This window comes from Molossus molossus, unplaced genomic scaffold (genome assembly GCF_014108415.1).
Source record: "Molossus molossus isolate mMolMol1 unplaced genomic scaffold, mMolMol1.p scaffold_m16_p_18, whole genome shotgun sequence".
Taxonomy (NCBI): Eukaryota; Metazoa; Chordata; class Mammalia; order Chiroptera; family Molossidae; genus Molossus; species Molossus molossus.
In genome coordinates this window covers 7,630,049-7,644,892 of record NW_023425353.1, presented here as the reverse complement: position 1 = coordinate 7,644,892, position 14,844 = coordinate 7,630,049, and the positions used below count along the sequence as shown (strand labels likewise).

The following is a 14,844-nucleotide window of genomic DNA, read 5'->3' as shown; positions in this document are numbered from 1 at the left end:
GCACAGAGTTTTTTTTACTGTTGTCTTAACTAAATTAGCATCTGATGTTATTTGTTTGGAATTGAGTAGATGATTCTATACAACCCTACCCCTACCCCTAACCGTAACCGTAACCCTAACCCAAACAAATAACATAATCTTGCAAAATGGGACGCATAACTGCTTTTGAATACAGCAGGTGAGGAAGTCCCAATTTAAGTTTTCCTGCACTAAAGCCAGAACACAGATTTTTAATTTCTTACTGATTTATAAGACAATAATGCACATTTGGGTGGGTGTTTTGAAATGAAAAATGAAGCCTTTTCTTTATGCTATACAGTGGAACCTTGGTTCTCAAACTTAATTTGTTTCAGAAAGCTGTTTGAAAACTGGAGCATTTTTTTCCCAATAGAAATAATGTAAATTGTATCAGTCCATTCCTCCATTCCAGGCCCCCAAATGATTCCCTGTTTTAATCTTTTTTTATATAGTACATGTCTAATGTACTGTTTAATCTATAAATAAACACTTTAAAAACAAAAAGGATGTAACATGTAAATGAAAATTTAACAAAAAGGAAATGTACAGTAATAAATGAAAAATTAATAATAAGCAGCAACAAAGGCAAGAAAACACGAAAATATTCACAGCACAACTTCCTGAAGTGTTAACAGTGGGCAGGTGACTCAGACTCACACAGTCTCTCCTTCTGTGGCCTGAGAAACTTGTGACTGATCACACAGGTGTCAGCATGAAAGAGTTGGGTTGAGAAGTGGATTGTTGGAAATGGGAGACAGTTGAAAACTGAGGTTTGACTGTACTTTAATAGAAAACACCTGACCCAGCCTCAGCCTCCTGGCTGTTGTGCCTGGTGTTTGCTCTCTAGCCTGGTAGTGCGTCCTGGGTCTGACGGCTGTCATCCTGAGGGTGTGGGGGCTGACGGCTATTAATTACCCTGGGGTGTGGGGGCTGACAGCTGTTACCCTGGGGGTGTGGGGGCTGATGGCTGTCATCCTGAGGGTGTGGGGGGCTGATGGCTGTTACCCTGGGAGGTGAGGGCAGCCACATTGCATCCTGAGTTCTCCCTCTGATAGGCCTGAGTAATGAGGGAAGAAATTAGAATATTCTGGTTGTTTTTGTGGTGATACCACTACATATTCAAGATTTGGTCTCACATATCCTAATGGAGAATAGAAATAACATTAATTGAAAAAACAATGGGTTGATGTTTAAAAATCATATACCTTAAAGGTTTAAAGTAGTGGTATAGTAAATTCCAGTTAAGATTTGTGTCTTAGTAATATTGTATTGTACCTACTTTCCTCTCCTGTTTGGTAATTGTATAATACTATGGTTATGTAAGATGTCAACATTAGGGAAGCTGGGTGAAAGGTATGTGGGAACTATACTATTTTTGCAGCCTTCCTGTAAGTCTAAAATTATTTTGTAGTGAAATTTTTTTTATATTTATGAGCTCTTAGAACTATTACCAGTCAACATGTGTTAAGAAAACTGTGGAAACTGAGCTGTGAAGCCAAGGCCAGGCAGTGCTGACCGGGATGAGGACACTGTGTGCTCTCGTGTCCAGGGTCTGCAGCTCAGCTAGGGTCCACCTGTCCGTCGTCGCCTAGTCACTGATGCTCCCAAAAGAGAAAAAAGAACAAAAAACAATCCTAGAAGCAAAATTAAGAACATTTCTGACTGCCAGCCTCATTACTTCAACTTGAAATTTCTCATTAACATGAGATATAAACTCAAGTTTATGGTTTCATGTGAGAAATTTATTTTTTAGTTGAAAAGGGAAAGGACACAGGACATTGAATTGGGATAAATAAGCAAATATGGCCACCTGTTTTTTTGTTTTTTAAGTCCTCACCCGAGGATATTTTTTCCATTTATCTTCAGATAGAATGTGAGGGAGGAAGGGAGAAAGGGAGAGACAGACAGACAGACATGGACTGGTTGTCTCCCGTACAACCCTGACCAGGGCCGGGGACTGAACTGCAACCGAGGTACGTGCCCTTGGCTGGAATCAAACCAGAGACTCTTGGGTCCACAAGGCGACGCTGTAACCGCTGAGCCAAACTGGCCAGGGAGCCACCTGATTTTTTTATTCACACTTTTTTTGGTGCACAACCTCCAGCATGCAATTGTTCACAGCTGGGCCCACTCTCTGCCCCTCATCTCCGCACCTCTTTGACAGTGGAAATACTTATTTAGGTTGAGATATTATGGCAATTAACATTTTTCTGGTGTTCATTTAGGGCCTTTAAAATCCTCAATTACAAACCCACATTATTTAAACAACTTTTATTGACATCAGAATATTTTATGTACTAACTTGCATATGATAATGTAGCTCCACCGAAGTTGAGCTGTGTGTGGTACTGAGGAATCTTAGAATGTTGCAGGTACACTGTTCTTCTACAGATACTCAGCGTTGGGGGGAACCCAGGTACCAGCTCCAGTTCCCCACTTACTCTCTGTGTGACCTCAGGCAAGTTGCTTAACATCTCTTACCACCTACCCGCACCTGTGTTTGTGGATAATAGTGCACACTCTCGAAAATTAAATGAGAAATGTAAATTCTTTAGCACAGTGCCTGGAATATGCTAGGTACTCAGAAAGTGGTAACTAATATTGTCAAATAAAACTGTGGTTAGGATTACATAAGTCAATGTATATAAAGTGTTTAGTGCCTGGAACATAGTAATTTCTATGTTGTAAGTGTTTATTGTGGTTACTGTTATAATCATCATTTTCATCAAGCTCTGTGTTTGCCACTGAAGTTTCTCATTTGATTCCAAACCATGTGGTTCTAGAGATTTTTTTGGTTTGTTTTAAGATATTTATTAGTATCCTTTTAAAATATAAAATGATTTTTAAAATGTTCTTAGGCCACATTATTCTGGCAGGTGATAGTGGAAAATTAAACTTATCTATAGAGATTCTGTTTTTAAATTTTGGCTTCAGCCATTTGAGTCTGTTTTGATTAAGTATTTTCCCCCAGCAACCAATTTGTTCTTCTAGATTACAGCAGGCACCTTTGTGAAGCCTTCTCCATCACTTCCCTTTTCTCGGTCATAACCCTCCTCGCTCCCTCTGTGCCTCATCCGGTATTAGACCTAGGGACTGCTGGTGCTATCCCTGGAATCTATAGTGTTTGACACCTAGTAGGTAAACGTTGAAAATTTATGAATTACATAGCATCTTCAATTGGTTCCTCTTGTATGTCATGTAATTCACATCATGTTATTTATTCTTTATTATTGCTTCTAAATTCAGCGCTATTATTAGTATTTTAAGTCTGTTTAGAACCCTGGAAGATACCACTTGATTAACTGAAGATGACTTTTAATCATCAAAAATCCAGTTTATGTTTTGTATTCTTTTTCTAAAAAGTTGACAAAGTAAATAATGGTGTTATAACTGGCATTAGCCCGATAAAATACACATCTTGCTACCTTAAAAGTAGAAGGATGTTGCTCCCCTGTCTTGTTTTTTATGCAGTCTCCAGGGCTTTTAAGACCTCTGGAGAAAATGTTTGCTATAAAAGCACAGATATATTTGCAAATATTAGCACATTTACTAAAGAACTACCAGGTACTACACTTAATGGCAAGACTATCTTTAGAAAGTTGTTTTTAATAAAACTTTTTAAAGCTTATCTACGTCCATAAGTAAGGTTAAAAATATCTAGTTGATAGCTGCACTCTTAGTCCAGTGAATTTAATAAGTATACTTTTCAAGTAACCTTCCTTCTCAGTTAGGTGGAAGAAAATGTTAGAGTCTGACACCACACATTATTCTATATCTGATTTGTTAGGTAACTTATATAGCTAGGTGTCTAGTACTTAAGAAAAGTTGTTCCCTGCCCTGGCCGGTTTGGCTCAGCGGTTAGAGCGTTGGCTTGCGGACCAGAGAGTCCCAGTTCGGTTCCCAAGGGCACATACCTCGGTTGTGGTTTGTCCCCGGCCCCGGTTGGGGTCCTGTGGGTGGCAGCCATTTGATGTCTCTCTCTCACGTCAATATTTCTCTCCTTCTTGCCCTCCCGCTTTATCTGAAGATAAATGCAAAAATGTCCTCAGGTGAGGATAAAACAAATAAATGAAAGTTGTTCCCTGATATTGGTGTAAAACAGACATATAGATCAGTGGAACCGAATAGCCAGCCTAGAAATAAACCCACACATATGTGGTCAATTAATTTGTGACAAAGAAGCTGAGACTCTACGATAGGGAAAGGACAGTCTTTTTAATAAATGGTGTTGGGAAAACTGAATGGCCACATGCAAAAGAATGAAACTTGACCACTATTTTACATCATGCACAAAAACTAAATTAAATGGATTAAAAGATTGGAAGTAAGACCTAAAACTATAACACTCCTAGAAGAAAATATAGGCAGTAATTTCCTTGGCATTGGTCTTGGTAATGATTTTTTGATTCCGACACCAACAGCAAAAGCAACAAAAGCAAAAGTAAATAAGCGAGACTACATTAAACTAAAAGGCTCTGCACAGCAAAGGAAACCAACAAATGAAAAGACAGTCTGCTGAATGGGAAAAATATTCACAAATCATATGTCTGATAAGGATCTAATACCCAAAATACATAACTTACACAACTCAATAGCAAAAACCCCCAAACAATGCAATTTAAAAATGGGCAAAAGATCCACATAGGCATTTTTTCAAAGACATACAGATAGCCAACAGGTACATGAAAAGATGCTCAACATCACTAATCATCAGGGAAATGTAAATCAAACCCACAATGAGAATCAACTCACACCTGTTAGAATGGCTTTTTTTTTTTTTTTAGAATGGCTGTTATACAAAAAGACAAGAAATAACTTGTGTTGGCAGGTATATGGGGAAAAGGGGACCCTTGTGCACTGTTGGTGGGAATATAGATTAGTGTAGCCCATGTGGTAAACGGTCTGGAGGTTCTTCAACAATTCAGAATAGTACTACCATGTGATCCAGCAATTCTGCTTCTGGACATTTACACAAAAATGACTAACTCAAAAGGATATCTGCACCTCTGTGTTAATTGTAGTATTATGTACAATATTTAAGATTTGGAAATAACCTAAGTGTGCATCCATGGATTGGATGGATCGAGAAATTGTTGTATATATAATGAAATATTCAGCCATTAAATAGAATGAAATCCTGCCATTTGCATCAACATGGATGGACCTTAAGGCCATTATGCTAAGTGAAGGAAGTCAGAGAAAGACAAATACTATATAATCTTTCTTATATGTGGACTCTTAAAAAAAATCAAGCTCACAAATATAGAGAAGAGATTGATGGTTGCCAGAGGCAAGGGATGGGGGGATGGGAGTAATGAGTGAAAGGTATTGAAGAATAAAAAGAAAATATATAAAACCAGTAAATTACATGCAAAAAAACCCTCCAGATAACTATTGTGGGAATTGACAGAATAAACAGGGCCCTACTGTCCATTTCTGTAGCAACCCTCTCAACCCTACAGGTATATTTTCAGTGGAGAGGTATTGAGAATAGAGAAATTAGTACCAACTTTGCTTTTCTTCTTTCAGTTGTGGTATAGTTGACCATTCATAAAAATGTCATGCCATCATCAGTAGGTCATTACACTATTATAACCATTATAATTAATATAGTTACAAGGCTTTTTCTAATATTTGTCATAATTATTGCCACACGCACCATTATGCCAGAAGTCCCACCCAATGCAATAAGGCAAGAAAACGAAATAAAAGGCAGTAATCCAATTGGAAAGAAAAAATAGTGTCTTTATTTATAGACAATGTGATCATTGATCACAGAAAAAAACTTTTATTTATTTTTTAATCCTCATCCGAGGATATTTTTCCATTTATCTTCAGATGGGGGGGGGGGGGGGGAGTGACAGAGAGAGAGAAACATCGATGTGAGAGAGACACAGCGATTGGTTGTCTCCAGGGCTGGGGACTGAAGCAAAACCAAGGTACATGTCCTTGGCTGGAATCGGACATGCAACTCTTTGGTCTACAGGCTGATGCTCTAACTGCTGAGCCAAACTGGCCAGGGCCATTGATACAGAAAATTTGATGGAATCTACAAAGCTATTAGAGGTGGTAAGTTTAGCAGGGTTGCTGGATATAAGATCAGTATATAACCCTGGCCGGTTTGGCTCAGCAGTTAGAGCATTGGCCCATGGACCAGAGAGGCCCGGGTTCGGTTCCGCTAAGGAGCACATACCTCGGTTGCAGTTTGTCCCCGGCCCTGGTTGGGGTTGTGTGGATGGCGACCAGTCGATGTGTCTCTCTCACATCAATGTTTCTCTCTCTCTCTCCTTCCTTCTCTGTCTGAAGATAAATTCAAAAATGCCCTTGAGTGAGGATAAAAAACAAACAAAAAAGATCAGTATACAAAAATTAATTGTATTTCTACATATTAGCAACAGTTAGAAACTGAAATTTAAAAACAAACTATAGTCGCATAAAAACATATGAAATATTTAAAGATAAATCTGACAGTACAGCACAAGACCTGTATACCACAAACTACAAAACACTGCTGAGAGAAAACGATGGGGGCTTAAGTAAGTGGAGAAAAGTACCATGTTTATGGGTCAGAAAATTCAATATTGTTAGCATCTCCATTTTCTCCAAAATGATCTATAGGTTCAATGCAAGTCAGATGAAAATCTCAGCTGGCTGTTTCATAGATATTGATAAACTGATTCTAAAATTCATATGAAAGTGCCAAGAACCTAGAATAGTCAGAGCAACTTTGAAAACAACTAATACTACCTGCTCTCAAGATTTATTATAGAGCTATAGTAGTCAAGAAAGTATCACATTGGTATCAGGATGGATATGTGGATTAAAGCAGAATAGAGAGTCCAGAAATAGACCCACACATACATGGACAATTGGTTTTTGACAAAAGTAAGAAGGTAGTTCATTGGAGAAAGGATAGTCTTTTCCAGTTACTGGAACAATTAAATACCCATATGTAAAAACAAAACAAAAGAACTTGTAGCATACAGAAGAAATTAACTGAAAATGTATGATAGATCTAAATGTAAAACCTAAAGACATAACATTTCTAGAGGAAAACATGTGAAACATCTTTGTGGCCTGTATTAGGCAAAGATTTCTTGGACATGTCTCCATTAGCAAGATCGGTAAAAGGATAATTTGGACTTCATCAAAATTAAATACTTTTGTTCTTCGATAGACAACTGTTAAGAGGATGAAAAGACAAGCCACAGATGTGAAAAAATATTTGCAAGTGACTTTTGTCTAGAATATGTAAAGAACTCTCAAAACTCAATATTTTTTATTTATTTAAATCATCTTTATTGTTGAATGTATAACAGATGTCCCCTCTTTTTCCCACATTGATCCCCTCCTGCTCCTGCCCCCCTCCTGCCTCTCCCACACTATTGTCTGTGTCTGTTGGTTATGCATGTATGCATATAAGTTTTCTGGTTTATCTCTTCCCAACCCCCTACCCCTTCCCTTTGAGGTTCATTAGTCTAACAACCAAATTGTACTTCTTAATTCCTTCACCTTTTTGGCCCATTCCTTTGCCCCCCCCCTCCCCCCTTCTGAATGGCAACCAACAAAAATTTCTTTGTATCTATGAGTCTGTTTATGTTTGGCTTGTTCATTTTGTTTGTAGATTCAGTTGTTGATGGATATGGATTTATTGCCATTTTATTCATATTTTTGATCTTCTTCAAGGAAACCCTTCAACTTTTCATATACTACTGGTTTGATGGTGATGAACTCCTGTAGCTATTTCTTTTCTAGGAAACTTTTTAGGTGTCCATCGATTCTAAATGATAACTTCGCAGGATAGAGTGATCTTGGTTGTAGGCCCTTGCTTTTCATCACTGAGTATTTCTTGCCACTCCCTTCTGGCCTGTGAAGTTTCTTTTGAGAAATCAACTGACGGTCATGTGGAAGCTCCCTTGTAGGTAACTAACTGCTTTCCTCTTGCTGCTTTTAAGGTTCTTTCTTTAACTTTAACCTTTTGCATTATGATGATGTGTCTGGGTGTGGGCCTCTTTGGGTTCATTTTGTTTGGGACTCTGTGCTTCCTGAACTTGCATGTTTGTGTCCTTCACCAAGTTAGGGAAGTTTTCTGTCATTATTTTTTTCAAATAGGTTTTCAATTTCTTACTCTCTCTCTCCTCTTTCTGTCACCCCCATGATGCCAATGTTGGTATGCATGAAGTTGTCCCAGAGGCTCCTTGCAATATCCTTGTTTTTTTGGATTCTTTTTTCTTTTTGCTGTTCTTATTGGGTGTTTTTTGTTTCCTTATATTCCAAATCGATGGGTTGCTTCTTGGGTTTTTCTACTGTACTATTGATTCCCTGTAAATTATTCTTTATTTCAGTTAGTACATTCTTCATTTCTGACTGGTCCTTTTTTATGCTCTTGAGGTCCTAAGTTCCTTGAGCATCCTTATAACCAGTGTTTTGAACTTGGCATCTGTTAGATTGCTTATGTCTGCTTCATTTAGTTCTTTTTCTGGAGTTTTGTTCTGTTCTTTCATTGGGACATGTTTGTCTCATTTTGGCTGCCTCCCTGTGCTAGTTTCTATGTATTAGGTAGAGCTGCTATGTCTCCTAGGCTTCCTAGGGTGGCCTACTGTAGTAGGTGTCCGGGAGGGTCCAGTGGCACAGCCTCCCTGGTCACCCCAGCTTGGGCCCTTGAGGTGCACCTCTTGTTTGGACTGTTGTAATTGAGTCTTGATTGCTGTTGGCACGTCATTGAGAGAAATTTAAACTCAGGCTGATAGCTGCAAGGACTGGCTGTGCGCACTGACCACTGACCTTGGAGGATCAGCTGTGCAGGGCCCACCACACAGAGCGAGACTTACTTCAGCAGGGCTCTGGTATCCACTGAGTCCATTCCTTGAGTGTGTCACTTGTGGAGGTGGTTGGGTGGTGGTGCTTCGACATGGTCCTTGGCTGTCCACTGGGTGTGCTGGCTCTGGGGCAAGGACAGCCACTGCCTGTGTTCTATCTGCGGCCACCAGGCATAAGCTACAAAGTGATCTGCAGTTGGCTGCTGCTTGTGCTGGGCTTGGAGGTGCCCAGACAAAGCTAAGCCATGTATCAACACTGGCTGCTCCTAGTGCCAGGCCTGGGGCCACTTATTGAGAGGTATGGGACTTGCTGAGACCACATGCTGCTTGTTTGAGAGCATTTAGGAAAATCTGAAGGAGGAGCCAAGACAGGTCAATCCTATGGTAAAGCCACTGGAAACAGCTGGGGTGGGCCCGAACGTTGTTTGGGGCGGGGCCTCAGGGAGTCACCAGGGCAGGGCTACCAGTGTGAGCCAGGTTGCTGGAGTCCCAGATATGGCAGCTGTCTGCCGCCCCAGGGAAGGGCTCACCAAAGCAACAATGGTCTCCATCAGCACGTCTGTCCAGGAGAAAGCTGCCTCTCCAGCCCTCGCTCCAGTGCCAATCAACTCAGTTCTTCTCCATATGTCTCTGATGCCTCTCAAGCTGCCTCCCCAGCACTGCAGCCTGGAGGGAGCGAGCCACTAAGCCCATGCACGGGCCCTTTAAGAGGAACTGCTTGCAGCTCCAGCAGCCTCAGCCTCCCTGAGCCTCAGTTCCTGCTGGTTTTTCCAGCCAGAAGTGATGGGGATCCTCTGCCTGGCACTGGAACCCTGAGGGGGGCGCCTGGTGTGGGACGGGGACCCCTCAGTCCTCAGGGAGGACCTTCCCAGCCGAGGTGTCCTCCTGATTTTTATCCGCCACACGTGGGTGTGGGACCAGCCCATCCAGGCCTCCGGCCCTCCTACCAGTCTCCATGTGGCTTCTTTAATTTCCTAGTTGTAGGACTTCCATTCAGCTCGATTTCAGGTGGTTCTGAATGATGGTTGTTCTGTAGTTTAGTTGTAATTTTGATGTGGTTGTTGGAGGAGGCGAGTACCACGTTTACCTACTCAAAACTCAATGATTAAGGAAACAGGCAACCCAATAAAAATGTGCAAAACATGTGAACAGATACTTAAGAAATATGTGGATGGGAAAAAAGTACATGAAAAAAACCTCAGCATCATTAGTCATTAAAGAAATAAAAATTAAAAGCACAGTGAAATACTACACACCTATTAGAATAATAAAAATTTAAAAATACTAACAATGTCAACCAAGCATTTGGAAGGATGCAGAGAAACTGAAACTGGTTAGAATGTAAAATGGTACAGCCACTTTGGAAATCAGTTTGGTACTTTCTTAAAAAGTTAAACATGCCTACCATGTGATCCAGCTATTTCACACTTAGGTATTTCCACAGAGAAATGAAGGCACGTGTCCATAAAAAGGCATGTATATAAATGTCCATAGCAGCTTTATTTGTAATAGCAAAACACTGGGAAAATCCCATAGGTGTTCATCAGTAGGTGAATACATAAAAGACATATCTGTACCATGGACTGTTACTAATTAAAAGGGAATGAACTGTTGATATCCACAATAACATGGATGACTCACACAAAAATTCTGAAGGAAAGAATCCAGATTTTAAAGGTAAATGTATAATTTGTTTATATAAAGTTGTAGATAAAGCAAATTAATCTAGAGTAATAGAAAGATCAGATTGTTTCAGCTGGCAAGGAAGGGCAGGGACACAGAAAACTTTTGGGTGATGAACAGGGTGCTGTCTTAATTGTGGCAATCATTTCACATGTGGTTGTCAGAACGTAGCAAGTGGCATACTTTATTTTTTAATTAATTAATTTTTTTTATCCTCACCCGAGGACATTTTTCCATTTTTTGTTCAGCTAGAGTAGGAGGGAGAGAGAGGAAGAGAGAGAGAGAGAGAGAGAGAGAGAGAGAGAGAGAGAGAGAGAAACATCGACGTGAGAGGGACATGTTGAGTGGCTGCCACCCACACAACCCAACCAGGGCCAGGGACAAACTGCAACCCATGTGTATGTGGCCTTAGCCGGAACCGAACCCGGGTCTCTCTGGACTGCAGGCCGACGCTCTGATCACTGAGCCAACCCGGCCAGGGTGAGGTGGCACCCTTTGAACGTGCAGTCTATTGGACATCACTTCTGCCTCAGCAAAGCTGAGAGGGAGCAGCTCTGCTGTTAGAAAGCCCTGGTACAAGGTGGCTAATCGCAGGGCCCAGCTCAGGGGTGCGGTGAGGGCCGGGGGCTCTGCTCCGTGTTCAGGGATTCGAGCAGGCCTGGCTCAGCACTGCTCACCGTGGGATGTGGCTGCATCTTGTCTTCTACTAGACCGTCAGTGCTGAATGAGCAAGGCACCCCGCCTTGGTCACCATTTTGCCTAGTTTCAAACTCGGCATGGGCATTTAATTGTCTTCGACGTCATGAACAATACAAACAATTTTTGACAAATTTTAAATAAGTAGCAGAATCAGCATCCTTCAAACATGCAACATGGATAAAGATTGAAAAAAGAACTGAAGAATTTTGGCATACGCTGCTTTGGACTGATTTGTGAATTAACGGAATTTATATGTTCAGAATTATATGGGAAATATTTACAATGTGATATTGTCTTAAGGATACGTCTTTATTTTTACTTATACACATGTGCACAATGTGTGTATGTGTGTTTGTATGTCACACACTCTCCCTGGACACTGTCTCCTCGCACACACCAGTGTGGCTGTCACCCGTTCCTCTTACTTTAGAATGCAGCCACGTCCTTGGGAAAGTCACTTATGTCATCAGTGAGGAATGCCACCAAAATAGCTTCTCACTTAAGTTCCCATCCCTAGAGCTCATCCACAGGAGGTTGCGATAAATTCAAATTTTAATAACTTGTATTTTCCTTTCTCCTGAAACACAGGCCCTCTGGTCCTGGAGGCAAGATCGTGTGGTGGATCCTTGGCAGTCAGCAGTCTGCGGAGCGTTTGCAGGTGCAGAGGATTATATTCTACTGGGAAAGACCAAAGGGGGAAATGTGAAAATATTAACTATGCAAAACAACATTCTTTAGACATTCCAGATTGTTTAGATGAAGAGAGTCCACTAGTTGTTTGAGAAAAAAGTCTTAGGCAAAAGAAAACCTACGAAGGTGTCTGCTTGAAAGACAGCCAATTTGTTTTTGACAAATTTTTCTTTTCCTTTTATCTTTATTAAAGCCTTCACTCAGGCCCTGGGATCATCTTGAAGATGATTTGTAAAGTCCTATGTGGGAGAGACGTGCGGTGGGTGCGGGGCTGCCCGCGCGGCTGTCTGCCCTGCGCCGTGCTGGGGTCAGCGGACCCTGCAGCAGTGATTCATGGTCTGAGTGACAGGTCTGACAGTCCCGCGGATTAACTGGTGTCAGGAGAGTGGAGGCCGCTCCACAGGTTACTGACGCTCAACTGCTCTGTGTGGAAACAGGGAGACCGAAACATCTGGGCATTTTCTAGACATTAAACTAAGAGCACAGTGACAGTGTGCAGCACTGTGTCATCCATCACTAAGTCACGCGAGTGTTCTAGGGAGGCTCCACTGAGAACGGACGCTCCGTGGAAGTCAGTGAGTGACAGGTTAGCCGTCTAAGAGAGAAAGAGATGCTGTCGTTGCAAGTAAAGGTAAATCAGATGTATAGCTGAAATAGATCAAAGTGGAAATTTGCCAGGAAGCTGTGAATTGCTAGTTTAGATGTGAAGCCATAAGCGGATAGCTGTGTAAGTTTAGAAGCCAACTTTATTAGAAAATAATTATTTTTCCAGTTTGTTTAATGGTTGTTGGATTGGGTGTTTTGTTGTAGTGATTAGGAAAACAGAAAACATACATTTTATAGAATGCTTTATTAATAATTAAGCCCACTTGACTTGTAGAATTGCTCATCAAAAATAAGGATGCAGCCTGTAGACATGAAGGCAGCTCACATTGATTATGCCGGGTAATTGTTTCCACATGACACAGTCATTAGCTATGTTAAATGAGTAGGTGGTCCTGATTCATTTTCAGAGGGCAGGTGTCTGTTCCCAGCCCCTGCGGGGGAAATGTGCAGTGCAGTTAACTCCCTCTGGGGCCCTGGGGACAAAGGGAGCATTAAGGAAATTCGGCTGTCCTGGATAACGAAAGGCCTCTTTTTAAAGTTAGCAAAACCATAAAACCTCCATATGTTGAAATAGGAAGTATATATTATCTGGCCACACCCCTTAAGCAGCTAATTCAAAGATTTGCTTAGAAATGCAATGCTTCTGTTAAGGAAATATGCATTCATCACAGTTCCTTTTTCTGATTACTGCTTTGTAATAGGCACTGAGCACTTAGATTAGCACAAAAGGGGAAAGACACTTTTTATGAGATCTGTGGGCTAGGCCCTTGGCATAAGAGGCTCACTCAGCTGGGATGTGAGCAGGGGAGGGTGTGGCTCAGAGCCACAGGTCCCTGCAGGCCACCTGGTTGGACTTACAGAAGTTGTTGAGTCCCTGAGTCTCCAGTCTCCGTTCTGCCCCTAACTAAGGAATGCGGTGTGGGGCCTTCCTGGGCCCCAGATTCCTTACCAGCGATGTGCATGCAGTCCTCCTACCTAAAGGGGTACAGTCCTCTAGTATATATTAGTGCTTTGTAATTGATAAAAGCGAACAGATATAAGGAATTATTACTGTTTCAATAAAACAACCAGTACTCAGAAAATGAAAAACTAGTATCAGCACAATAATTTTCAATTGCATCGAAAGAATAGTATTAATAAAGTTATCCTCACAGTCATCTCCTCTAATACAATCATCTTATTTTTCAGCTGAGAGCTGAGGTTCTGATATGTGAGGAAGTATATCCAAGGTCTGAAAAAAATCCATTGTCAGGAGATCTACATAATTTAGCAAAAGATTAAAAACTTTTCTTGTTTATATCCCTTTTGTTCTGAAATTATAGTCGGTACAGGGCTGATCCTGAGGAATTGGGTTACTACTTTAAAACCATCCTGAAAGATAAACATCATCTGAAATACTCTGGACTGTGAAAAGTGATCTCTGTAAGAGTTTCTTCAGCGCTGTGCCCCACACACTGCCGAGAAGTGAACGGTGACTCGCCATCTCGGGCAGCCCCTGAAGACAGGGCACGCCCGCCGCCGCCCTTCCCACTGCACGGCCTCGCGTGGCCGTGGGCAGCAGTGAAGCGAGCCCTCGCAGCGGGCGTGGGTGTCGTGTTCCTGCGCGCGAACCACATTTGGCCATCCTTGGCACTCTTGTGCCCGTGCTTATTTTATAAACTACTTGGCACAGATGTCCAGAAACGGCCCTTGAGGTTGGAGGTGTTGATGGCTTGGCATGCTCAGCAGTTCCCTTGGCCTCTGGTCAGGGGTTAGACTAGGACGAAAAACACTTTGCCAACTTCCTCACTTCAAGTTAACGTCTTAAACATAAAATCGTAATGCAGGCTAAGTAATTATGACAGTTGCTACTAGTGTGAGGATTGTTATTGTGGTGTTGTTTGATCAGTTTCTTGTAATTAACACCTATTTCATTCTCAGAGAGAGGAGAGTGACAGAGATACAGATATAGACAGCTTCCCCTGGCTTGACATTCTAGAATAGGGTGAGGGTTATCTGAGTACAGATGAGAAGGCCCAACATAGTCTTTAAAACAAAAACACATTTGTGGCTATTGAAGCCCAGCCTGGGGGGACACTGTTTGGAGATTATGCAGCAGACCTCCTCTGCCCAGGCTGTCAGGGGAGGGGCCCTGCATGGACCACGCGGGCAGTGCTGCCCACTGCGGCCTCACCTCCACCTGCTGCTGGGGGAGGGCTCCAGACCTTCCGTAGGAAGGTGGCTCCTTGGTCTGGAGAGCTCAGCAATAACATGTCTGACATCTGGTGCCCCTGAATCTGCTCCTGGAAGCAGCAGTTCTAACGTGCGGCGCGGCTCAGAGAGCGAACAC

General features: G+C 41.8%; 1 protein-coding gene across 2 annotated transcripts in view; it reads left to right on the top strand.

The window, feature by feature from the left end:
- SLC25A26 (solute carrier family 25 member 26) overlaps positions 1-14,844 on the top strand; it is a 189,846-nt gene that overhangs the window by 159,893 nt on the left and 15,109 nt on the right. For both annotated transcript variants that reach the window (XM_036266091.1, XM_036266092.1), the window contains one exon: positions 11,808-11,877. In XM_036266091.1, coding sequence (XP_036121984.1) covers positions 11,808-11,877 — 70 coding nt within the window. The remainder of the gene's footprint in view (positions 1-11,807; positions 11,878-14,844) is intronic.